General features: G+C 46.4%; 1 protein-coding gene across 2 annotated transcripts; it reads right to left on the reverse strand.

Annotated features, from left to right (window-relative positions):
• Nucleotides 1-3,314: 3,314 nt before the first annotated feature.
• LOC112255145 (FERM and PDZ domain-containing protein 4-like) lies at nt 3,315-21,717 on the reverse strand. Of its 2 annotated transcripts, XM_042323977.1 has the most exons (15): nt 21,593-21,717; nt 19,200-19,367; nt 14,870-14,968; nt 13,983-14,028; nt 13,761-13,865; nt 12,840-12,947; nt 12,479-12,610; nt 10,852-10,971; nt 10,328-10,464; nt 9,959-10,085; nt 9,610-9,699; nt 9,243-9,425; nt 8,678-8,813; nt 7,495-8,517; nt 3,315-7,237 (listed from the first exon to the last, which is right to left on the reverse strand). In XM_042323977.1, the coding sequence occupies exons 1-15, from the start codon at nt 21,628-21,630 to the stop codon at nt 3,912-3,914; spliced, it is 5,838 nt and encodes a 1,945-aa protein (XP_042179911.1). In that variant the 5' UTR covers nt 21,631-21,717; the 3' UTR covers nt 3,315-3,911. The 2 variants fall into 2 exon arrangements, with proteins under 2 accessions (XP_042179911.1, XP_024283968.2); XM_024428200.2 differs by lacking the exon at nt 21,593-21,717 and having other exon boundaries at nt 14,870-14,971; nt 19,204-19,288.
• Between the last annotated feature and the right edge of the window lie 4,919 nt (nt 21,718-26,636).

A 26,636-nucleotide genomic window follows, 5' to 3' on the forward strand; every position in this document is an offset into this window, starting at 1 on the left:
CCTGCCATCTATTAGCCCTAAAAAAAACACACAAAAAACCCCACCGTATTCCATTATTTACCCAATCTAATCCTACTATGGTCTGGGGGGACAGAACACGACCAATCAACACTCCCTGCAACTGTTCTGCAGTAAAACCTCGCAAACCCAAGTATTTCTCTGCGGCTTCCGTCCTCTTCCTAATTGGACAAAATCGATGCCTTTCTTCTTAGGTGTTTTTTTTCCGCGGTTGGCATTAAACGTTATGGTCCATGCTATTTGGAAGGCCAAAACTCCATCCCACCAAAACAGGCTGACATTTCAGTCAGTGTTTTCAAACAGCTTTTACACTAATATGGCATTATAGTAATTTAAAACATTTCACAGTATTATTCCAACCTCATATTGTGTAAATATATATAAAGAAAATCTTAATTTTGACTGCACTGGGCCTTAAAAAAAACAACGATGTATTTGTTTGTCCTGCCACACATACATCAGGCCTACTATGACTGACTAACGCCCCAATCACACGGACAGCGTGATTGCATTTTGGTACATCACAAGTACATTCGTTTCCAATGTAATGCTGCGTTTGCCTTGCAGCATTGCGTTGCAGAGGCGTTTGCAGTGTGTTCTGTGTGGGGCATACATTGGATTTATTGAACGTATGTGCCAAACTGTATGCGTAGACAGCTTGACAGACATGGTAGCAGAAGTTGAATGTTGAACTTTTGTTGCATGCATATCCAGAAGATGCCGCATACTATTTTGAGCAATGACACTATTGGTGTGATAAAGGCATAATAGTTACATGTACTGTTGGTTTGAAAAGCACATTGGCCGGAGATTCAGAAAGGAATGGTCTCTTCCAGTGGGTCCCCCCTTTACCCTTTAAGGCCTCTGGATCTGTGTGTTTTAACTTGATTTAACTCTGAGAGTGATTGATACCTCAAGTGCTTATTTTATCCACACACAGAAAGCTTTGTCAAACCCTTGGTGATACACTCCCTCTTACTATGCTCACATGAGAAGCATCACGCTAGGAAAGAAGGGCCTCCTGTTCACTTGAAATGAATAGATGGTTTTATGTCCAAATGAATAAGACGTAGTTTGGAATGAAACATTTTCATGTTCAAAATGGAATTAGCATTTTTTTTTTGTAGATAGAGAAAGCTACTAGGCCTAGGGTGTAGAAAAATGAGACACAAGTTAATCTTTTTTTACTGAATGGAGTTCTTCTACCAGATATTAGTGGAGCAAATTAAATAGCAAGTGAAGACACACCATGACCCACAGATATGTAAAACGTTTTAATGGGTCAGAGAAGCTGAAAAAATATTGAGTGGATTTTTATGTTTATGGTCGGAGAAATAAAATGTAATCTGATACATACAGCTGAAGTCGGAAGTTTACATACACCTTAGCCAAGTACATTTAAACTCAGTTTTTCCACAATTCCTGACATTTAATCCTAGTAAAAATGCCCTCTTAGGTCAGTTAGGATCACCACTTTATTTTAAGAATGTGAAATGTCAGAATAATAGTAGAGAGAAGGATTTATTTCAGCTTTTATTCCTTTCATCACATTCTCAGTGGGCCAAAAGTTTACATACACTCCATTAGTATTTGGTAGCAAACGTTTTGGGTAGCCTTCCACAAGTTTCCCACAATAAGTTGGGTGAATTTTGTCCCATTCCTCCTGACAGAGCTGGTGGAACTTAATCAGATTTATAGGCCTCCTTGCTCGCACACACTTTTTCAGTTCAGCCCACCATTTTTTTATAGGGTTGAGGTCAGGACTATGTAGTGGCCACTCCAATACCTTGACTTTGTTGTTCTTAAGCAATTTTGCCACAACTCTGGAAGTATGCTTGGGGTCATTGTCCATTTGGGAGACCCATTTGCGACCAAGCTTTAAATTCCTGACTGATGTCTTGAGATGTTGCTTCAATATATACACATAATTTTCCTGCCTCATAATGTCATCTATTTTGTGAAGTGCACCAGTCCCTCCTGCAGAAAAGCAGTTGGGATGGGGTTCTTCGGCTTGCAAGCCTCCCCCTTTTTCCTCCAAACATAACAATGGTCATTATGGCCAAACAGTTCTATTTTTGTTTCATCAGACCAGAGGACATTTCTCCAGAAAGTATGATCTTTGTCCCCATGTGCAGTTGCAAACCGTAGTCTGGCTTTTTTATGGAGGTTTTGGAGCAGTGGCTTCTTCCTTGTTGAGCGGCCTTTCAGGTTATGTCAATATAGGACTTGTTTTACTGTGGATGTTAGATACTTTTGTACGTGTTTCCTCCAGCATCTTCACAAGGTCCTTTGCTGTTGTTTTGGGATTTATTTGCACTTTTTGCACCAAAGTACGTTCATTTCTAGGAGACAGAACACGTCTCCTTCCTGAGCGGTATGACGGCTGCGTGGTCCCATGGTGTTTATACTTGCAGACTATTGTTTGGACAGATGAACATGGTACCTTTTGGAAATTGCTCCCAAGAATGAACCCGACTTTTTTCTGAGGTCTTGGCTGATTTATTTTGATTTTCCCATGATGTCAAGTAAAGAGGCACTGAGTTTGAAGATAGGCCTTGAAATACATCCACAGGTACACCTCCAATTGACTCAAATTGGAGCCAGCAGCATACCACCCTGCATACCACTGTTGGCTTGCTTCTGAAGCTAAGCAGTGTTGGGCCTGGTCAGTACCTCGATGGGAGACCAGATGCTGCTGGAAGTGGTGTTGGAGGGCCAGTAGGAGGCACTCTTTCCTCTGGTCTAAAAAATATCCCAATACCCCAGGGCAGTGATTGACACTGCCCTGTGTAGGGTGCTGTCTTTTGGATGGGATGTTAAACGGGTGTCCTGACTCTCTGAGTTCATTAAAGATCCCATGGCACTTATTGTAAGAGTAGGGCTGTTAACCCTGGAGTCCTGGCTAAATTCCCAATCTGGCCATCACGGTCACCTAATAATCCCCAGTTTACAATTGGCTCATTCATCCCCCTCCTCTCCCCTGTAACTATTCCCCAGGTCGTTGCTGTAAATGAGAATGTGTTCTCAGTCAATTTACCTGGTAAAACAACACAATACAAGTCAATTAGGCTATCAGAAGCTTCTAAAGCTATAATGGAATTTTCTGGAATTTTCCAAGCTGTTTAAAGGCACAGTGAATTTAGTGTCTGACCCACTGGAATTGTGATATAGTGAATTATAAGTGAAATAATCTGTCTGTAAACAATTGTTGGAAAATTTACTTGTGTCATGCACAAAGTAGATGTCCTAACCGACTTGCCAAAACTATAGTTCGTTAACAAGAAATATTGTGGAGTGGTTGAAAAACTAGTTTTAATGACTCCAACCTAAGTGTATGTAAACTTCCGAATTCAACTGTAGATGTTGAAGGACACCATTGAGTCCAGAGAGGATCATATTAAAACGAATACAATGAAATAACTTATTAAAAATTATTAAACATTACACACTGACTTAAAAGCGCTTTAATAAGATACTTGCTTACATATTTTATGTCTTTTCATTATAAGTTTTTGCCCTCTGTATTTTAAAAAAAAACATGTCAAAATAATTTAGAAATTACACTAAGGAGTGTTAAATGCAGTGCAATTTCAGTGCTACGGTACATCAATCCTCTCCACATTGCAACCTATAACTGCATCGTCAATATCACATTAAAGAGTACATGTCTTCCCAATGACCACTCAAAATATCTTTAGTAATTTATATATTCATATAGTGTATCATATGTACTGTATGTACATTATATACATGGAAAACAAATGTACACAGGAAGAAGGGTGTCTATAATAACATCAGTTCTTATTACAAAGTTCTGGACTTGTATGGCTTTGTATAATGTACATAACACTAAAAGATGGTGCCGCCGGCTGAGCGTCCTACTACTCGTCCTACTACTTGCTAAGCAGCGTTTTGAGGGAGCGGGTGAGTGCGTTGGCGATGGCTGACATGGTGCTGGAGTGGCGGACCAGGGCATTGACGCTGTGGTCGCTGGGCGCTCCGATGGACGCCGCCTCGGCTGCGCGCAGCAGGCAGATGTAGTTCATGACCAGCTCGTCCACCTTGGCCACCACCTCCCTCTGCTGTTGGGCGGCTGATGCCCCCAGGCCCCTCACCAGGCACATGCAGGCCTCAGACAGGCAGCACAGCACCTGGAAACTGCAGGTGATGGCCAGCAGCATCTCCTCTGGGCTGCCGTGGGCCTGGGCCATCCTGCGACATGCCCGCCCCAGCTCTTTAGACTCGATGGACAGCAGCTGCTTGTATTGGGACAGGTCTGCTGTGATCTGTGGCACCTGGCAGCTGCGGTCCCCCCTGCCTACGCTTGAGCGCACTAGAGCGATGAGCTCGCTGGCGTCGCGGTGTACGTCCGAGAAGCCAACGGGGAAGACGTACATGCGGTCTTTGAGCGTGTTGATGCGCGACAGCCGGTCGCTGAAGCTCATGTTGGTCAGGACCTCGCTGTAGAGCTGGTCGCCTGCTGCGTCCATGGCAGGGCCGTAGGTAGACGCTGCTTCTTCCATTTCCCCGCCATGGCTGCGCCTGGACCTCTCGCCCCTCTCGTCCCTCTCATCTCCCTCTACCTCATCCTCCTCCGCCTGGCTCTTCCTCTTGAAGAAGCAGTAGCTGAAGGGACCATGGCACCTCCAGGGGCTGCCCGAGTCCAGCTTCTGTGAGCCCTTCATGTGCTTGGTGTCCTTCTGCAGGGGAAACATCACTGAGGCCCTCCGGCTGTCTCTGCCCCCAGCCGACCAGCAGGTAGACGCTACCGAGCCCTGCGAGTAGCTCTTCGACAGCCTCTTCCTCGTCGGTCTCCTCTGTAGTTTGGGGTCAACTGGTCTTTGCTGCTGCTGGCACTTAGTGCTGCCTTTGTCGAAGAGCACCTCCACACTCGCGCAGCCCGCAGTTACATTACTGGTGCTCCGCCTGAGCTCCCTGCCCCGCTGTAGGCTGTTGGTGCTGGGCTCCCTGCCCAGGTGGAGGCTGTTGGTGCTGGGCTCCCTGCCCAGGTGGAGGCTGTTCACACTGGAATCCCTGCCCCCCTGGAGGCTGTTCATATTGGGCTCGCACTGGTGGTGGAGGCTGGCTGTGACTGACTGAATGTGGTTTTGTCTGTATGTGACGGTGGACTCCTGCTTTGGCACAGTGGAGTTGATGGTGCTCATGTTGGCTGGTAGGGGAGGTGGAGGAGGTGGTGGAGGAGGAGGAGGAGCCGTGGCACAGGCTCGGGCCTGCTTAGTGAAAGCTGATGGGTGATCTCCTGCTTCCGCTCCCAGTGACGTCCCCAGCTGCTCTGTGCGAGCTACACTAGGGGCAGTAGAGAAACAGAGAGAATCGTTAAGAGCCTTTCGGACGGCATGCTTTGTCCTGCAGTCAGACCTGAGCCAGTCCTCTGGGCCACAGATGCTGGCACCGCTTTGGAACATCACACTCCGCGCCCTGGAGGGGGGCCTGTGGACCATGCCCCCACCCCCTCCATGGATGCTGTCCCTCAGGGACAGGAACCGCTCGACCTCAGGGTCGATGGCGCCCCTCTCTAACTCACTCTCAAGGCCCGAAAAGGAGCTCCTCCTCTCTGTGCCACTGGGCCTTACTTCAAGACTGTCAGCAGGTCTCTGAGCATGCAAGTCAGGATAGCTCTTCAACTTAGTGGGCAGCGTGGCGGAGTGATACAGTCGGGAGCCTTTGTCACCCCGTGAGGTGGCTGCATTGGGGTTCACTAGACTCGGGCTGAGGAAGGATGAGGAGGGCATGCAGGGATAGCGGTGAATGGTGTTCCCTTTACTCCTAACCATCTCTATCAGTTGGGGATTACTGGTAATATATCTCCTAGTGTCCTTCCTGACTCCCCCTCCCAGGCCTGCACTGTGCAACCTGCCTCCCTGGTGCATCTGGCTCACTGTCAGGTAGTTAATGAGCTGCCTATAGGACTCATTCCCCTCCTTGGAGTTAGCACCCCTTACACAGGCTGTCTTGGCATGCAGATCATTTTGAAGGTTACTCCTTCTAGCTGTACTACCTGTAGTTTCTTTCATCTTGGCCGACCGGATGGAACCCTCTCTGCTGGTGTCTGACCCAGGAGGGTGTATGTTGGGCAGCATCTTCCGCAGGAGTGTGGGGTCTGCTTGGGGGTGGAGGTCCCTGCCCCCAGGGATCTGGCCCGGGGTGCAATGGGGAGCCTTGTCCTCGTAGGTGAAAACCCTGAGGGACGTGGAAGATTCGGAGAGCGGATGGTGGTTGCCGTCAGGGGCACAGAGGGGCGAATCCGTTGGGGTGCCACAGGCGCTGCTCCCCGTGCTGCAGCCCGCGTCCAGTGATGAGCACTGGGAGCCCTGCAGGGAGTTGTGGGCCTCGCTCTGGAGGGACGAGATCCGTTTGGCTAGGTGGTACTCACACAGCCGGGCAACTCCTTGCCTCACTTGCTGCAGCTGCTCCCCTGGGGCATCTCCCTGCCCACCGGGGGGGTCCCGGGGCTTCTTGGTTGGGGAGGAGGGGAAAGGACCTGCCGCTCCCCCCAGGTACCCTTCCTCCTGGCCGCCCATCGCCCCATTGTCCCCCCCTGCAGCCTCCCCAAGTCCCTCCACAGGCTCTGTCCGTTCAGGGTGTGGGGGAGGGGGGCACGGCAGCCTGCGGTGACTCCTCGGCAGGCTGTTCACCGCCAGGTTCTCCGCCATGATGGAGATGGAATTCTCTTGTAGAGGAAGAGGCGGCCTTCTCTGCAACCTCTCGCAGAACGAGGTGCGCTCCACATCCAGCTGGCTCCCCCTGTGGCCGTCTCTGGTACTGAACGTGTTGAACTTCCCGTTGGTGTCGGCCAACTTTTTTAGCTGTTTCCCTCCAACTACGGAGTTGGGTCGCTTGCTGAAGCCGGAGGAGAGGTTAGTCAGAGAATCAGTGGTTTCTGGATCCAGCTCTATGCCATCTGGATGGAGGGTCTGTTTAGGGAGCGTGGCGGACGACGGCGGCCCGCCGTCTCGATGGTGGGAGGGGCTGTGGGCTTTCTTTTGGGTGGCCACTCTGGGCGAGACAGGGAAGTCTGTCTTTTCCTCCGTCAGAGGCTGGTAGCCCTCGGAGGTGGCGATAAGGAGGCGCCTGTGGTTCTCGTGGATGAGTTTGTGGGCGGCGGCCTGCTCCATGGTCTCGGTCATCTCTGAGGAGTTGGTCTCGTTGCCTGAGTCAGAGGAAGACTCAGGACTGAAAGCCCGAGACATATGCACACCTATGTGAGCCAGAGAGAAAAAAGATTAGAATTTGAGCTTCTTTCAACCTTAACTACATAAAAGTAATATAGTTCTATTATATCACTTTAAACAAAGTTCAACATATAGTTTGAAGACATCCTAATTTGGGCCAGGTCTGACCACAAGCACAACAGTGAGCAATGAAAAACCAAAACTAGAGCAAGGCCATGACACTGTATGTACAACAGCTGTAAACTATAAGTGATGTTGGCACAATGATGGTAGAACTAAAGACCTGGGTTACTGTTGGGCTGTGGTCGCTGTGGGCGTGGTGGGCGTGGCCTCTCCTCGGACACAGTCAGGGCTTCCAGTGCCTGCAGGGTTGTCACCATGGCATCCTCCAGCCTCCTTTCCCCGCCGCTCACCTCGAGACGTGACCCCGTGGGGACAGCGTCGATCAGCGACACGGGCATGTCATCGTTGTCGGCAGTGGCCAAAGGGCGACCCTCAGGGCTTTCCTCATCAGAACTGTCTCTGAACCCCGGGGGCGGGGCGGCAATGGCGAGATTTAGCGAATGGAGGACGCCGTCAGTATCATCATCGTCGTCATCGCCCCCCTCGGGGGGAGGAAGTGAGGTCAGGTCGATGATGTCATCGCTGGAGCCTGAGAGGGTGAGGAACGTGGCTTTGCTTGCCGCCGTCGTGCCGCCCTCTCCACCTCCCCCCCCGGTAGAGTCTTCCTCACAGCTGGCGTCGTCCTCATCCTCGGCATCGTCCGTGGTGTCTGCATAACAAAGGTCCCTGAGCAGCGGTTCCTCCACCAGCTCCTCGCCGATGTTGCTGTAGACCACATGCGAACTGCCGTCGGCGAACTGATAGGGCACGGTCACCTGGGTCCTGAAGTCCCCCGTGTTGTTGACGTTGTTGTGCAAGTAGGCTATGGGCCTGTTCTCGGGCACCTCGGGACTCTCATCCATCAGGCACTCGTAGCCTAAGTTCTGGGGGTTCACAGTGTTCAAAGGGGGGTCTCCGAAGATGAAGGAGACCTTGGCGCTCCGGGGGAGTCTTTGGGTTTGTTTCTGGCGGGGGAGAGGTGGGGGCTGGGGACTCCTCCGCCCCTCCGATGGCCTCTCGTTCTGCTGCAGGGGTAGGGTATGGTTTTGGGGCTCGGGAACGTGGGGAGAGATGTTGTTCTCTCTCCCTCCATTGTTAGAGAAGTCCATGTCACTGCTGTAACGCTCATCCTGGCCGGCCACATTGGGGTCCTCACAGTTGCCTAACGAAGTGCTGTACGGCCACTCCAGAAGATTGTCCTGATCTGTTGTTTAATAGAGGAACTCACTTCAACACTTTGGCGAAATTCTGATAATAATAGACATTTATACAGAAGCGCACACACACACACACACACACACACACACACACACACACACACACACACACGCACACACACACCGCATAGTACTAGGTTGACCAACCCATTTCTTCAGCAATGCTGTTGCAGTGGGCCATGTTGAAGATCGATCTCCTCGAGTCCACTAGGAGTCGATAGTACCCTGCTGTCAGACACGCCAGGTTCATGGCATCACTGGACTCCATTATCAATGTGATGGGCTTCAGATCAAACAGGAAGAAATACAAACATTACAGAACACATGGATGTGGTCTTGCAAGAATAGCATTTATGTACAAACAGTTTTTTCTACTTATTAGCCAGCTAATATTGACCAGAGCATGATGCCTTATGGGTATCTGTACACTTTTACCTAGTCAGTTGCGCAACTAAATGCATTCAACCAAAATGTTTCTTCCGTATTTAACCCAACCCCCTTGAACCAGAGAGGTTTGGGGGGGGTCTGCCTTAATCGACGTCATCGGCGCCCAGTTGTTGTTGGGGGTTGACTGCCTTGCTCAAGGGCAGAACGGCAGATTTTCCCACCTTGCCAGCTCAGGATTTGAACGAGCGACCTTTCGGTTACTGGTCCAAGCCTCAAGCCACTCACTTAACTGTGTCAACTCGACACGTCAGGCCCCACTCCTTACCCTGACATCCATGACGTGTAGCTCCACGCGGACGTTGATATCATCCTCTGTGAGGATCTCGATGCGGTTCACGTGGCTGAAGTCTGCCAGCAGGGCCATCAGGTTGGTCTTGGCGTTGATCACGTGACTGATGCCGTACCTGGGCCCCACTAGCAAGGTCACCTCTGTCTGCTTCTCCCCTTGCTGTGAGGGTGTGTGTTGGGGGGTGAGGGTGTGTGTGTGTGTGTTGGGGTAGAAGAGGGGTGTGTATGTGTGTGTGTGAGAGAGAGTGTGTAAAATAGAGAAGGCAGGATATGGATTTGGAACAATATTGTTTTTCCATTTGACAAATGACTGAAATAGGGACAGATACAACTAGTGGCCTTACCAAAAGTATGGATTTGAACACTCTCCCTCCATACAACCTCAGCTCACTGAGATACTTCAAGTAGTGCACCTTTGCCTGCAACGCAGTCAACTGCAGGGGGAAAAAGCCAGAGGAAAATATCTTGGGGTTAACAAAAATACACTAACTGTTTATAGGTTTGACTGTATCTCTGTCTCAAATACACAACTGACATCATCATTGACGATGAAGAAAAAAAAAAGAAAGCAAACAGACAGCTACACTCCTCTAGAGGGCAGCTCTGCTAAGCATACGAGAGAGAGAGAAAGATAAAGAGAGAGAGAGAGAGAGAGAGAGAGAGAGAGAGGTGACAATGGAATCCGTACTGTACCTTTTTTCCCGGAGGCACTAGGTTCTGATTGGTTTTGAGGATGTGTGTCAGTGCTTTCTTGATGTTCTTCTCCTTCATGCTGGTCATCACCGCTGATGGGATGAAAAGGGCCAGACCCCACTCCTTCCTGGAAATTAAGAAGGCATTTGATATTCAAGGGCGTGGAAATAATGCAAATTAGAGAGAGAGAGAGAAATGGTTAGAGCGTTGGACTAGTAACTGAAAGGTTGCAAGATCGAATCCCCCGAGCTGACAAGGTAAAAATCTGTCGTTCTGCCCCTTAACAATGCAGTTAACCCACTGTTCCTAGGCCGTCATTGAAAATAAGAATTTGTTCTTAACTGACTTACAGTAAGGAGCTGAACTTACTGGATGTATTTGAGCGAGACCTTCTGCGTCTGCCTGGTCGTCATAGTGAGGACGTACATCTGCAGAGCGGCCAATCGGAGCGCGGCGTCGTACTTCAGCTCCGAGCCGAAGCGCTCAAGAACCACATCGTTACAGCTCTACGGAAGACCAGGTGGGGCAGTTAGAACCAGTGGATTCAAATCCATTCAAAATAGATGCATTTTGTTCTATTTACAAGTTGATGAAGGACAAGCTAGAAACCGGGCATTGTTGTCAGTAACATAGAAGCGATTTTGCTTTGAATAGTCAATCCCAAGAGAACAGAAAATATTATGCAGTTCTGAATGAGCCTAAAACCTTGGACAACTAACCAATTTTGGATGGGAAACTTGAACTTGATATGCATGTACAGTAATTGATCAAAAGGCCATTATTGACAAGCTAAAGTCTCAAAGCTTGTTAGACAAGTTCACCTGAGAATACAGGAGTGCGGTCTTGTGTTATGCTCCACTATGATTGGGCCAGGTCTCCTGTGGTGCTCTCACCTGAACGTAGAGGTATTCAAATGCCACGGCATCCCGTCTGAGCAGATCCACCGGGTCCTTGGGGACAAAGCTGATTCTGAAGAAACATTTCATCTTATCAGACCCCGGCCTCTGTGTCACCTGAAATGAAAAAGGGGACGAGAGGATGTGAGAAAGGAGGGGGAGGAATTGAGTGTGTGTTATAGAGAAAATATTAAAATGTTTTACTGCACTGTAAATGTATACTGATGTGAAAGAGATACAGACACATCAAAACGGAAAACATCAAATGCAAGATCCCTCAAGGTGCTACGTCAAACTTCATCAAATGGTCAGGTAAATTCATTCCCGAGGACATAATGGGATGGTAAGGTCAGTGCTAAGGACAGGGTGAGTCATTGTTGCAAATACAAGTCAGGCAAATTTACATCCATTGGACAGGTTCTTGGCCTCTGTCAAGGGACAGGAATTCATTAAGACAGGCAGAGGGAGATATATTGTAAGTGCTACACTGGTCAGTAGTTTGCCCTCGTTCCTTCAAAGGTACACTCTTAGAAAAAAGGGTTCCAAAAGGGTGCTTCGGCTGGCCACATAGGACAACCCTTTTTGGTTCTACGTAGATAGCGCCTTTTTTTTTCTAAGAGTGTAACGTCTTGAGCATTGAGCTTACAGATTTCAGCCCCTTACAAGAATCATAACAAAACCTATTACATAACTCTTTTCATCCTTGAAAAGAATCATAACATGTTATTCGTCGGTTAGTCCCGTTATTGCTTACCACCAAAGGGCTGTCTATGCAGGATGATGGTGATGCATATTAAAAGTATCCTCACTCTGATCGCAGCACACTTTCATTAAAACATTGAAAGCAGAGGCGCCCTGCTGTGCCGGACTTGATAAATCACGCTGTGTTCTTGAGTCGCTCTATGAATACTGAGCAGGAAGTGTTTGCGCACGTCCCAAATGGCACCCCATTCCCGAGTGCACTACTTTTGACCAGCACTCTATGGGACGCTCTATGGGCCCTGGTCAAAAGTAGTGACCTATAATGGGAATAGGGTGCCATTTGGGATGTGTACTTTGTCTGTCTCAGCTAGAAGCTTGGAGTGTGATTGTGCGGTAGTGCTGGAATAGAATTGCCTCTTATCTATAGGATACTAAGTGAAGAGGCTGAGGTGGGAGTGTGTTTAGGAAGCAGAATGGGATCACTGAGGGTGACTCTGGGCTAGCAACAGATGAATGACTTTCATTCTCTCTATTCTCTCTGGGACATTGATAACTTGGACCTGTAGCTATAGAGCTCCATACTGAGACCTATCCTCCTGAAATGGGCTAGGGGTGTCTAGTTCAGTTACATATATTATTCTCTTTCTTCCGCTCTTTTTCAAACTATTAGGACTTAAGGCAGAAAGCAGAAGCTCCATTTGCTTTGTGTTAGATGAAATGCATAAGTGTATACTGCAAAGCACTAGTAAAAAGGGCTTTGTAAATTGATTGGTTGATTGAGTCATTGATTGATCTCTGTCATGAATTGCCCTCTTGGCCGGGTATACCTTACATAAGAGGTCGCTTGACCTCAATGGGACTTCCTGGATGAGTAAAGGTCAAACCAATGACTTAGCGTTAGCATGCCTACAGTAATTCCTACCTGAGTTAGCATCTCCTGTTCATGCAACAGTAGCAGCCTGCTGCCCGATCCCTCCGTCCGCTGTTCCAGCATCAGGGAGAAGTGCTCAATGCACTTGATAGACAGCTTCTCTTGTAAGGTCATGATAACATCCTATCACACCATAACCAAAGGTCAATTTCAATGTCCTAATAACAAATGATACATTTTGTATTTGTTTTCTTGTTTTCTGCCACTGTGTAGCTAAGATGGTTAGAATGCAATTTGCATTTCAAGTCAAGGTTGAGTCCCCACGCCATATTCCATGAATTTCCTCCCATTTCACCACAGTAATTATAGAAAGAGTGCCACTCCAACCCCCTCCACAAAGAGCCACACACACCTTGATGGATGTGCTGCAGTCGAACCGGAAGGACTTGGTCTGCCCGTTCTCCAGGTACACCTTCAGAACGTTCTGCATGAAGAGGAGAGAGTTGTCCTTCACTGTGTTCTGGGTGGAAAGGAGACACAGAAGAATGACATACAAGACATACAGTAGCCTACATGAAGAGAACAGAGTTGTCCTTCACTGCGTTCTAGGTGGAAGCAGGACTTACAAAGGAATGACCTTATATTGCTTGCTAGCATTGTTGAACTGTCTGGATGTAGTCAGATAAACAAGTGTATATCAACACAGAAAGTATTCAGACCCCTTGACTTTTTCCACATTTTGTTACAGCCTTATTCTAAAATGTATTAAATTGTCCCCCCCCCCTACACACAATACCCCATAATGACAAAGCAAAAACAGTTTTTTTGAAATGTTAGCAAATTTATAAACATTTCTAACGGAAATATCACATTTACATAAGTATTCAGACCCTTTACTCTGTACTTTGTTGAAGCACCTTTGGCAGTGATTACAGGCTCAACTCTTCTTGGGTATGACGCTACAAGCTACAGGCACACCTGTATTTGGGGAGTTTATCCAATTCTTATCTGCAGATCCTCTCAAGCTCTGTCAGGTTGAATGGGGAGCATCGCTGCACAGCTATTTTCAGTTCTCTCCAGAGATGTTTGATCGGGCTCAAGTCGGGGCTCTTGAGTCATGCACAAAGTAAATGTCCTAACTGACTTGCCAAAACTATAGTTTGTTAACAAGAAATTTGTGGAGTGGTTAAAAAACGAGTTTTAATGACTCCAACCTAAGTGTATGTAAACTTCCAACTTCAACTGTACACAAATAACTTGCTCAGTTCAGTTGGTGGTTAAAGGTCAAATGGATAAATTCAATGGTCAACCATGTGACAGGAGGAGAACTTACCGGAACCTGACCGTTAATGATGACCTCTTCTGCAAAGCGCACTTTGACCGGATTGGACTTGAGCTTGGCTTTTTTGGCTGCACTGATGAATGCTGATTTGGGTGACTGAGAACAGAGAGATTTAGCATGGAGGTCAGGATGAAACCAATCCCCGTGTCGGGTGTGCAGCAATGTTACATCCTGTTATTATAACCAACAGTTCTAAAAAAGAAAGATACTCACAGGGTACGGCTGGACAACAGTCAACATAATGGATTCCTTACAGTTTCTGGAGGGAGAAAAGCACATTTAATTGACTGATAGTCACAGTGGATGACTTCAATTTAATGGTAACGTAAACAGGAAATCAATGATTTCCAATCCAATATAATGAACTACACGCGCACACAGGCACAGACGCGCACACACGCACGCATGCACACATGTTTGGAGGCACACACACGCATGGACATGCATACACACACCATATTCTGGTATCTGGGGGGGATGAGATGTTATTAAAAATGTTCACGTCTCCACAAACAAAGAACACAGCCTCACTTCAGACTCTGACATTTATCAATTTCAAGTGAAATGTCATGTCTGCTATGTTAGAAAGTATAATTACCCAAGCTTTTGGCTGAGTTCTGTTCAGTACAATTGGCTCTGAATATGTGAGAGATGCCCAATCAAGTAATGCAGTCACGAAAATGCAATGTTCACTTTTCAGAATTGAACACATAAAAACAACCGAAGGCCTTTTGAGAAAGTCTGGTCATCCTTCAGAAATACAACAACTGTCAGCCGTGTTTACACTCCACAGAGCATAATCACAAAATAAAAACTACAACGTGAAGGACAGGACACAAGATGTTCCCCCCCCCTAAAGGTTCGGATGTGTCCGGGAAATTACAGCCATCAAATCACCGAATACTTTGTAACGTCTCTACTTTGTTAAGGAGACAGAAATAATGGTTTATGAAATTATTTTCTCAAAAGGAAAAAAGTGCCTGTAAAGTCTGGCGCCTGAAGGGCCATGGGAGATAACAGCTGTTGGCACAACTGGACATAGTTACCCATGATGAATACCCTAGATAAACAGAGACAATAAGACAGACAGACAGGGTCACCTGACGAGGTCGATGACTCGTTCCCTGGGCACTGAGCTGACTGCCTCGTCGTTGATCATGATGATCTCATCTCCTGGGATCAGCTTTCCCTCCGAGGACCTCCTGCAAACACACAAACACACACACACACACACACACACACACACACACACACACACACACACACACACACACACACACACACACACACACACACACACACACACACGCACGCACATGAATGCACAGGCACACACACACACATGCACACAGATTGTCAGGGATTTGTACATACATTTGTCGTAAAAGTTTAGGCTCCGTGTTCACGTTGTCTTCGGTTCAAATCTGGTTTCAAACGTCAGCCCTACCCGCTAACACCAAAGAAAAATGAACTCATGACATTTTTCTCAAAAACTCAGGTTCACTCAATTCCCAGGTGTGACACAGTCTCTCTGCGTCCCACTCTCTCCTGTGGAGATTACGAGCTTCTCAACCGGCTCTGGCAATTGAATCTCTCTGCTTGTGTTGTAGAGGCACAATGTAGAGGCACAGATGAAGATGGGCCTTTGTTCCCGATGCCTGCACCGATTCTGAAAGCGCTAATTATTTTCCAACAAGAAAGCCTGTTTCCCATGATAGTGAAGTCCTGAATAAACGGATTGATGGATGACACTGGCTGAGGAGAGGAGACGTGGGGAGAGAGCGTAGGGGGCTTCAGAAACTCTCCCAACATCTGAATAGAATAGAGAGACGCTGAGAGAGAATCCCTCTGCCTTACTGTTTTGTCGTCTCAGTCTGTAGTCACACTAAGCACCGGATGAGCAACACTCATAAGTTGATTGACAATGTTACATGTGTCAAAGTCTTTCAGTAGATTATTGGGATCAAATGAAAACAACATGGAATATCTAAAGGATCGATAGTCCAACAACCATCATGTAATCCATCAGTGATTGGTGTTTCTCACCGACTAATATTCGCTGTACCTCACCAAAGTTGTCAGATGAGAACAAAAAAGTAATTTGATTGGTGTCACTGCATGACCAATTGCATCGTGTCATTTTAATTATCACACTAATTGACAGGAAAAAGCCACCACTACAGCACTGTGTTTCAGTGAGCTCATATACAGCCTAGCGGAGATTCAGTTCAAGAGGTAATTGTTCTGTCGAGAATTCATAATTGCTCAGAGGCTGCTATAGGCGAGATACAATCCATGGCAGTGGCTGCCTTATGCATTTATTTAGTCAGGCAGATAGGTGAAATAAAAAATAAATCAAATCAAATCTTTATTTAACCAGGTAGGCTAGTTGAGAACAAGTTCTCATTTGCAACTGCGACCTGGCCAAGATAAAGCAAAGCAGTGTGACACAGACAACAACAACAGAGTTACACATGGAATAAACAAACGTACAGTCAATAACACAATAGAAAAAGTCTATGTAGAGTGTGTGCAAATGGCATAAGGAGGTAAGACAATAAATAGACCATAGCAGCGAAGTAATTACAATTTAACAAATTAACACTGGAGTGATAGATGTGCAGGTGATGATGTGCAAGTAGAAATACTGGTGTGCAAAAGAGCAAAAAAGTTAATAAAAACAATATGGGGATGAGGTAGGTAGTTGGATGGGCTATTTACAGATGGGCTGTGTACAGGTGCAGTGATCGGTAAGTTGCTCAGATAGCTGATGTTTAAAGTTGGTGAGGGAGATAAGTCTCCAACTTCAGCGATTTTTGCAATTCGTTCCAGTCATTGGGACGGCAGGGTAGCCTAGTGGTTAGAGCGTTGGACTAGTAACCGAAAGGTTGCAAGTTCGAATCCCCGAGCGTCATTGAAAATAAGAATTTGTTCTTAACTGACTTGCCTAGTAAAATAAAAAAAATTTAAAAAAAATTGGCAGCAGAGAACTGGAAGGAAAGGCAGCCAAATGAGGTGTTGGCTTTGGGGATGACCAGTGAGATATACCTGCTGGAGTGTGTGCTACGGGTGGGTGGTGTTATGGTGACCAGTGAGCTGAGATAAGGCGGAGCTTTACCTAGCAAAGACTTATAGATGACCTGGAGCCAGTGGGTCTGGCGACGAATATGTAGCGAGGGCCGGCCAACGAGAGCAGACAAGTCGCAGTGGTGGGTAGTATATGGGGCTTTAGTGACAAAACGGATGGCACTGTGATAGACTGCATCCAGTTTGCTGAGTAGAGTGTTGGAGGCTATTTTGTAAATGACATCGTCGAAGTCGAGGATCGGTAGGAAAGTCAGTTTTACGAGGGTATGTTTGGCAGCGTGAGTGAAGAAGGCTCTGTTACCAAATAGGAAGCCGATTCTAGATTTAATTTTGGATTGGAGATGTTTAATATGAAACTGGATGGAAAGTTTACAGTCTATCCAGACACCTAGGTATTGTAGTTGTCCACATATTCCAAGAACCGTCCAGAGTAGTGATGCTAGTCGGGTGGGTCCGGGCAGTGATCGGTTGAAAAGCATGCAATTAGTTTTACTTGCGTTTAAGAGCAGTTGGAGGCCATGGAAGAAGTGTTGTATGGCATTGAAGCTCATTTGGAGGTTTGTTAACACAGTGTCCAAAGAAGGGCCAGATGTATACAGAATGGTGTTGTCTGCGTAGAGGTGGATCAAGGAATCACCCGCAGCAAGAGCGACATCGTTGATAAATACAGAGAAAAGAGTCGGCCTGAGAATTGAACCCTGTGGTACCCTCATAGAGACTGCCAGAGGTCCGTACAACAGGCCCTCCGATTTGACACACTGAACTCTGTCTGAAGTAGTTGGTGAACCAGGCAAGGCAGTCATTTGAGAAACCAAGGCTGTTGAGTCTGCCGATAAGAATGCGGTGATTGACAGAGTCGAAAGCCTTGGCCAGGTCGATGAAGACGGCTGTATAGTACAGTCTTTTATCGATGGCGGTTATGATATCGTTTAGTACCTTGAGCGTGGTTGAGGTGCACCCGTGACCAGCTCGGTAACCGGATTGCACAGCGGAGAAGGTATGGTGGGATTCGAAATGGTCAGTGATCTGTTGATTAACTTGGCTTTCAAAGACTTTAGAAAGGCAGGACAGGATGGATATAGGTCTGTAACAGTTTGGGTCTAGAGTGTCACCCCCTTTGAAGATGGGGATGACCGTGGCAGCTTTCCAATCTTTAGGAATCTTGGACAATACGAAAGAGAGTTTGACCAGACTAGTAATAGGGGTTGCAACAATGGCGGCAGATAATTTTAGAAAGAGAGGGTCCAGATTGTCTAGCCCAGCTGATTTGTACGGGTCCAGGTTTTGCAGCTCTTTCAGAACATCTGCTATCTGGATTTGGGTGAAGGAGAAGCTGGGGAGGCTTGAGCAAGTAGCTGCGGGGGGTGCGGAGCTGTTGGCCGGGGTTGGGGTAGCCAGGAGGAAAGCATGGCCAGCCGTAAATAAATGCTTGTTGAAATTCTTGATTATCATGGATTTATCGGTGGTGACAGTGTTTCCTAGCCTCAGTGCCGTGGACAACTGGGAGGAGGTGCTCTTATTCTCCATGGACTTTACAGTGTCCCAAAACTTTTTGTAGTTAAAGCTACAGGATGCAAATTTCTGTTTGAAAAAGCTAGCCTTTGCTTTGCTAACTGACTGCGTATATTGGTTCCTGACTTCCCAGAAAAGTTGCATATCGCGGGGACTATTCAATGCACGGGGACATATCGCGGGGACTAGATAGATGACATCACACCAGGGCCAGAAGTCTCATTAGAATTAACACGACCCTCATATTCCTTAATAATTCTCTAATCATGACAATTGTGGTTATTGAATTATATTGTTGATCAAACAGTGATTATTGGATTATTGATATACCCCCTAGGCTGATAGAGACGTGACATGTGCTTGGAGCCAAGGACCACTGCTTACAAAGTGCGGAGTGTGAAAAGCCCTATGGCATCAATGTCATACTACAAGCATGTGACAACGATTGAACTGCTCTTATTAACCAAAATACAGATAATGTTACCGACACTTGAAAGGTCGATGGGAAAGCTAGAATGAACCCAAGGATGTAAAGGTATCCATAACACATACACTAGAATGTAATTTGCATTGCCTAAAATGTCTTTGAACACTTTGTACCAATGTCATGTTCAGTAGATTTCTAAACTTCATGTAGGGACATATCTGGATATGATCCCATGAAACAGCTATATGGCCCTGTTCTGACGTGAGAGTGTCATGTGTATTGATATGGTTTTAAATTAGAGCTCTTCAGGTGAGTTTGGTCAGTGATCATCATGGGAGACGTAGGCGGAGGGATATACCAGGAGGGGTCATGGGAGATGTAGGCAGTTGGTGGGACGTTGATGCATACCAGGCGTGACAGAGCGGACCACCACCGGTTTCTCACTCCCGGCCACGAAGCCAAACCCCAGGACAGGGTCCCGTCTCATCTCCACCAGCCGGGGGTCAGGGGGCACCAGCTGCACCCCATCCAGACGGTGCACCTCCTCCAGGGAGCTGCTCTGGGACACGTGGCTGAGAGGAAACAGGACAAGGCAACGCATCATCAGAGACAGACTCAATAGGGGAGCTTCTCAGTCCAAACTGATCCAACTGGAGACTAATGACATAGGACTCTCCTGACTAGAATAGTGTTTTCCCTATTATTGGGTAGGCCTTACTCCAAACTCTTTTGTTCCCTGCCTAAAACAAATTGGCTTTAGTCCCAAAACTGTGAGGAACCGGCGAGAGGGTAGTGGGATCAGTTTGGAATTGGGCCCCAGAATGATTCTGTTATTAACTCAAGTAATTATTATTTGACCTTTATTTATACAGGTAAGTCAATTAAGAACACATTCTTATTTACAATGACAACCTGATTCATAAAAACAATCAGCAGTCTGGCACCCTGTATCTGGGTGGGGTCAGCAGTCTACAAATAGACACTTCCCACTTAGATAACTCACACATCTAATTTACACTGTGCTACATAACACTCCTAAACCATCTGACACACTTCCTCATGCAAGCACGTACACACAATGGGTCAAAGGTTGAAGTTTACTGTCTGGCATTAGTGATGTGATCGGGTGTGGCTTCCTACATTTATGCTTCTGATGTACCCACTTGCACCATATCCACAGTCCACATCCTCCATGTTCGTGTTTTTTTGCCCTCTCTTTACCTATTCCAATTGGTTCTGTCCATCCCCCTGCTAAACTAATGTCTATTGGTTCTGTGATAATATGAAGTATCTCTGGGTTATATAATCCATTACGTCTTTTTGGCATCTCCATTTTCTCTCTGTTCAGGTCCATTTTCTCAGGACTAGTTTCAATACAGCTTCACTACTTTACTGTAGCTCTCCCTCTCCTAAATCTGTATTCTGATGAATTGTGTTCAGTCCCGTACCCTAGGTGAGCTACACGCAGGCATATCGATCACGGTTTCATCGTTCAGAGTTCACTGGCATCTGTGCCATGGAAGGTTAAATGCTGATGTTGCAGCGGATCCACACAGACCGGGACCAGGTAATCCATACATGGGTATACCAAGGGCACAGTAAACACCGGAATGTCTAATATCAATAGGATAATATCAATAGTGTGGACTGTCTGGGATTCAGGATTCAGTGTACTATCATTATCCCAAGCGCACAGAGAGGGTGATGTATTTGAAATCCACTCAGTCCTTTATGCCCAACAGGGAGACCCATCTATTACACTCGGGCCAAATCAGAGAAAAATATCGCCACAAAGCCAGATATATTGCTCTGAGACCAGCCATATATTATCCTCCTAATAGCTGTCTAATACCTCCAATGGTACGGCTCGCACATACACGCCCACGTGCACACACACACGTAGGCAGGCAAGCACACACATTCCCCTTTGCCACGAAGGAGAACAGCAACATTCACTAAACCTGTAACAGTAGGTTGTGCTAGGTTAGGTTAGGAGAACAATCTCGTCGGTTTAACCTGTCCTCATCCATTTATTTCTCGCGCCTAGAAATCCAATTGTCACGCTCCCTTATCTGCACTCCGGTGTCATCTCTGTGAACGTCACCCCATTCTCACTTGGGATCAAAGAAGCCGCCATGCTAGTGACACGTCTAGAGATAGGAGACAGCACCCTTTCCTTGTTCAGAACTCCTGTGTCACTCAGTGGGGAAAAGGTGTGCTTTATGTATCCACAGAGGTAGTAAAAGAAATCAGTATTCCGAAAGAATTCAAGACACTGAGGCAGTCTACGTCAGACAGGGATGAGGGGATGGAGGTGGGGATCAGTATTCCATTGGCACACTGTTGATACAGGACACGGGAGAACATGACGCGTCTGGAATTTCCAGACAAAATTGGAACGACGGACCTTTAAAAAGAAAAACACTACACTAGTCCTCATAATCCTTAGGAATCTCCATTTAAGCGCAGGTGTTCCCTAGCACCTGTCATAACTGACGTTTTGAGTAATCACACTATGAAGCATGTGGGGGAAATTTGATCAGAGGTTAATTTCAAGTTTAAGTCAGGACGGTTAATCAAACAATGTAGGTGATCACACACACACACTCGCTAATTATACTGTAAGGCACACTCACTGAGCAACAGTGTGTCACGTGTTATAATGCTACAACAAGTGATTTGAATGTTAATAGCTGAGTGAGGTGGACTTGAATTAGGCCTAGAATTTGCAACTTTGGGGGGGGGGTTGGGCCTGGACACTGTTGTTGTACACCCCCTGGGGAGGGATGGTACTTACTTGCTGAAGTAGTCTCGGCCGTCCCTGTAAGAGCCCATGTCCCAGCCATAGGGGGGTCCCGGCAGGGAGCCCCAGGATCCAGAGGGGGGAGGCCAGCCCGATGATTTGGTCTTGTGGCTGAAGCAGAGCAAAATGAGGTGTAAGGATGATCGTATGGGCGTCTTACTAATATGTGATGTTGCTGTAAGGAACACCTTTCTCAGAGCCTACCCACTACTGGACCACGGGACATTATTGTTCCTAGTCCTTCGAGCTAGATATCTACATAGCTTAACATAATTGGCCTCTACGGTCATTACATAGCCGCTGTAGCCAAGTCCTGCCATGAAATTCTGTTAAGAGTGTGAAGGCATGAGGCGGTCAGAGAACCCCGAGACGACCGTCGGACGGCTCACCGTAAATTAAATGAATGGTGTAACCGAGACGTCAAGGCACAACAGGCTTCAAACTAATGCTTGGAGATTTGTGAAATTGGTTGCGTATCAACAGCACTAACATTGGCATCCTCTCTTGGATAAACTTTGCATCAAGTGTACCTAGAATCAAAATGTATCATTGTCATTCTCAACTCTTCACAGGGCCAAATCATACAGAACATACAATAGCCACCATTTGTTGATTTTTTTATCACATACAAAAGATTGGCTTCCAAGCCTTGAGGTTGAAATAACACTGTCGTGACAGTTCAATGACAACGCCAAGCTAGGGCACAGTGGAACACGGAGGACATCATGTCAGAAACACACAGTAGGTGACAAACACCCACAGATTGATGTGTCACAGTGTATTCATTCACACTCTGGCCTTCAGCCACCGACACGCCACGCTGCATTGATGTCTGCTGAAGACTTTACACATGTAAAGCACAACGTGGAAGCACAACGTGGTAGCACAACGTGGTAGCACAACGTGGAAGCACAACGTGGTAGCACAACGTGATAAGGCACCATACGGCAATATGTAGAACAATAAAGACAAGATCAGAAAACATGTTTTCATCAGTAACCTTTCTTTATGGACACAAAACCCCAGTGAAAACAATTTAGCGTGGATTTTAATCAGCTGATACTTAAATATCCCTCAAAAATATCATACTTATAGACTTAATGGGTTGACTACATTAAGCCATCAGTGGGACAATATCAACCCCATTATCCCATCATGGGGGTGGGTTTCAGAGAGCCAGCTCTGCAGTCGGTCGGCATGCTTGTGTCTCAGCGTGTGCCTCATTGTGTTGAAGAGGCTTTTGGTCTAAACCAAACTGCTGTGGCGGATTCCGAGCTGAGGCCTTCATCTCCTAATCCTCCTCATCAGAGCCAAAACAAATCTACCACTGTGTGTGTGTGTGTGTGTGTGTGTGTGTGTGTGTGTGTGTGTGTGTGTAGTAAGAGGATTTAAAGGAAGAGGAGGAGGAGAGGGAGTGTATGAAAAACGCCATTCCACTAGAGATCTGATGTCACAGCCTAGCAGGGAGCAGAAGGGGGGAGACTGTTCCTCAAAAACAGTTGAGGTACAGAAGGCAAAGGGATTTGGTTATTGATGTGGGAACCCTGTGGTCTCAGTGCAAATATGCCAATTGTTTTTGCAGGAAGGAAAAGTTGTGGGAGTTAAAAAGAGGAGAAGACTATGAGAATAAGAGATCAGAGATCAGTTCAATGATCATCATCATCAAACAGAGCGGCTGTATTTTGTATGAATAAAAAAAGCAACCATTGACCCATGAAGCCTGTAATCAATATGAAACGTGGGCCATGTAGCAACACTTTTCAAGGAAATCGAAAAGCACTTTCCCTTTCAGAGGTAGAATTGGTCATTTCTGAATAGCTGAATGCAACCCCCCCCAAAAAAAAGATAGCAGAACCACTCAAGGCCTTGAATCAATCATTCTGATTCAACTGCAAAAAGGTCCCAAAGAACTAAAACTGAGCAACAAATCTAAACGTAGACCGATTATCTCTTGGCCATTCTGAACAGAATGATGGTGAATCGAGTCATTTCCAAAAGTTGTTGTAAGATTTGGGCTCATAGCCTAATACCTAGCTGTAAATGACAGCCAGTCTCATGATGACACATAGTCTGTTGTTTAATGGCCTTAGCCTCCTGAATGAAGTCTTACATCCTATTGCTTGGTTATACCTTCAAAGCCTGCCATTACATCCATTGATTTTCCCTTCTTTTGGTCTGTAAAACACTTGAAACAAACAATGGCCTACAGTGGCATATTACACAATCAGCAATCTCCCTGCACTGGATGTGTGTGTGTGTGTGTGTGTGTGTGTGTGCGCACTGGGAGTTAACAAGTATTCTGGTCTCTGGACAGTTTACTCATTGCGCAAGCATTGCCTAGCGAAATATCTTTGCTATGTATAACCTACATGCTTTGAAAAGGGTCTTTCAGACCACATGTCTCACGCACACTCTCCAGCTTTTCTCCAGCATTTCTAAAACCATCTATGTTGGAGCAGAAAGGTTTTTCGAGAGGATGGAGTCCAGCATTGTCCTATTCTTCAAGCAAGAAGTGTGTCAAAAGCCATTTTCCTTTTCCCGAGTGCTCCCATCCTCAAATACCCATCTAATTGTGGACTATTCTGTTGCACCACCGCCAGCTATGATCATCAGAACAATTATCGCTTGGTTCAGAGAATCGCATTCTTGTCGAGCTCTGATGGCTGAGGAGACCTCATGCCGTTAGTGCTAGCAGGCTTTCGTCACACTCCACACAGAGGTATGTTCAGCTTGGACGGCTCCTCACTCACCATGCTCCAGCAAGCAGGGGTAAAGAGGCTAGACCGAGAGAGAGAGACAGTGAGAGAGAGACAGTGAGAGAGAGTGCGAGCCCTGGTTAAAAACCCGTTCTCCCCTCACTACCTTGGTCTCTACCCAGACATTCAGCCAGCCACACACATGCTAATAGCTTTTCCATGATGCGTCTCCATTAGCACAATGTCAAAAAGAGATGCTACAATCTCCCTCCCCGAGCACTGCCTCTCTTATTACACTGTAAGGAATAACTAGGCTAATACCCCCCTTCGCTCCAAGACTGGGTGGAGGGCATAGAAATATCCAACGACAAGAGAGCACCTCAGTCATACAATTGAGACAAGTCTCGACCTTGGCCTTTTAAGGAACCAAAACGAGCACTTTTGGGGACAGGAAACATTAACATTTGTGAAAAATCTGCCGCAATTTTGTGTTTCTTTACAGCATATTTTCACAATATAGTTGTTTTTCATTATTTATTGGCTAAAAGGCCTCCCTTGTTCGGCGGGAATTCTACAGTTGCAGAGAGCAAAGGCTAAAGTGATCCCGGACGAGTATATTTTAGGCTTTTTTTCCACGAACAACCCAGGTTACTCTCCCTCCATCTGGGGATCATCCATCTAAAGTGTGTGGAGGTCTGGTTCCCTGCCATGAATTATAGAAAAGGACACAAAGGCAGTGGCTAGAGAGCATCAGTGTGTCCCTATGTGGTTCAGCAACATTCCCTGTGGATGACTAAAACACTCTGCTAGGAGCCATTTTATCACTTCTGCACTCTGCTCCAAACTGTAGAAATAGACACGGCAGAATGGAGAGGGTTTTAAATTCTACTTAGACCTACCTAGACAGCGTACATCTTCACAGGTCATGTGGTCAGAATGTGCTATAAAATTAGTCAAGCTGGAGATACAAATAGCCCCACCAATATGGTTGCCATCGGCCACGTTTAATGCAAATTCTACACATCGTAAATCTATGATCTTGACTTCATCACCATCCAAGAGCTATGACTCCCATTAACTTTTTCCACCACCAGCAGCCTACTAGAGATTCCTCTCCCCTCCCATGTCGGTCTGTGGTGCTTCAGAGAGTCATAAATGAAACATCCCTCCATGTCTTTAAAATATGCCCTCAAAGTGCTCCCTATTAATACAGCATGGCTTTCTGAAGAAGACAACATGCTTCAGCTCTCACAGCGACATTTTATGTAACCCGGCCATACCACAACCCATGCTCTGCTCTGAACATTTTGTCCAGGGAGGATGCACTATAGGCCTGGATGAGGGAATGCTGAGGACCACATGAAAACTGCAAGCGTTTCGCAGAGGCAGCTGTTGTTAAAAGGCAATGTATGGAAGCTTTGAGTTATCAAAAATGTAAATTTGAAGTGGATAACCTTGCAGTTTTATTGGGATTTTGTTACTCAGAGTTAATTGCTATTCATTTAGAGTTCATTGCTTTAGAGCTTGGGAAAAGCATGATGTTCCACTATGTAAAACAAGGGGTTTAGGTTTCCATTCAGCACCACCAGTGGCCCTGAATTGTTCAGCACCATGGACAGCACTAGTGCTCAACCCAGCCACCATACTGAAGCCACACTACTCACTGCAATCACCTTGATGCAGCAATTTACTCAAATGGAAGGTCAAAAAGCACATTGCTGGAATGACAAAGCCCGCAAATTCTCTTTCTTCACTGTCACTTAGTGACTCTCTCTCGCTCTCTCTGTCACTCACACACACTAACATAGCCCCTGAGCCTTTTGGTCTCCTTGCCGGCACACACAGACCATGACAGGCTATGGTTGTCACAGGCCTCCCCATGCTCTTATTTTGATTGCTATTCATTCATGGCTCTGCTATGTATAATGATGTACGTCAACTGGCTAAATTAACAGTCTTGGTAGTCAGTAACGAATGCAATAATACAGTTATAGCTATCAGCTACATTCTCTGGGTGGCGCCTTGATACTCCTTCGTTTCCGTGTAGTTTACAGTCGCATCAAGTCAAGTGTGTGTATACCGCACACGTGCACGCACACACACCTCCATTGACGCCGATTGCTCTGATCTTACAATAAATGACATAACCTGTTCTGACATCCACATACCTATCACACTGTGCTTCAATGGAGCACAGATCAGAAGGAGAAGAAGATGAAAGGCAGAACAAAACAAAGCCATGCCCCTCTTCCTGTCCCTGAGTGACAGTAGCAGGAAACCCATAGGCAGAGCAAAGAGACAGAGAGAGAGGGTCGTGGGGGTGTGCACGCTGTAGGAGGCTG

This window comes from Oncorhynchus tshawytscha, linkage group LG07 (assembly GCF_018296145.1).
Source record: "Oncorhynchus tshawytscha isolate Ot180627B linkage group LG07, Otsh_v2.0, whole genome shotgun sequence".
Classification (NCBI taxonomy): Eukaryota; Metazoa; Chordata; class Actinopteri; order Salmoniformes; family Salmonidae; genus Oncorhynchus; species Oncorhynchus tshawytscha.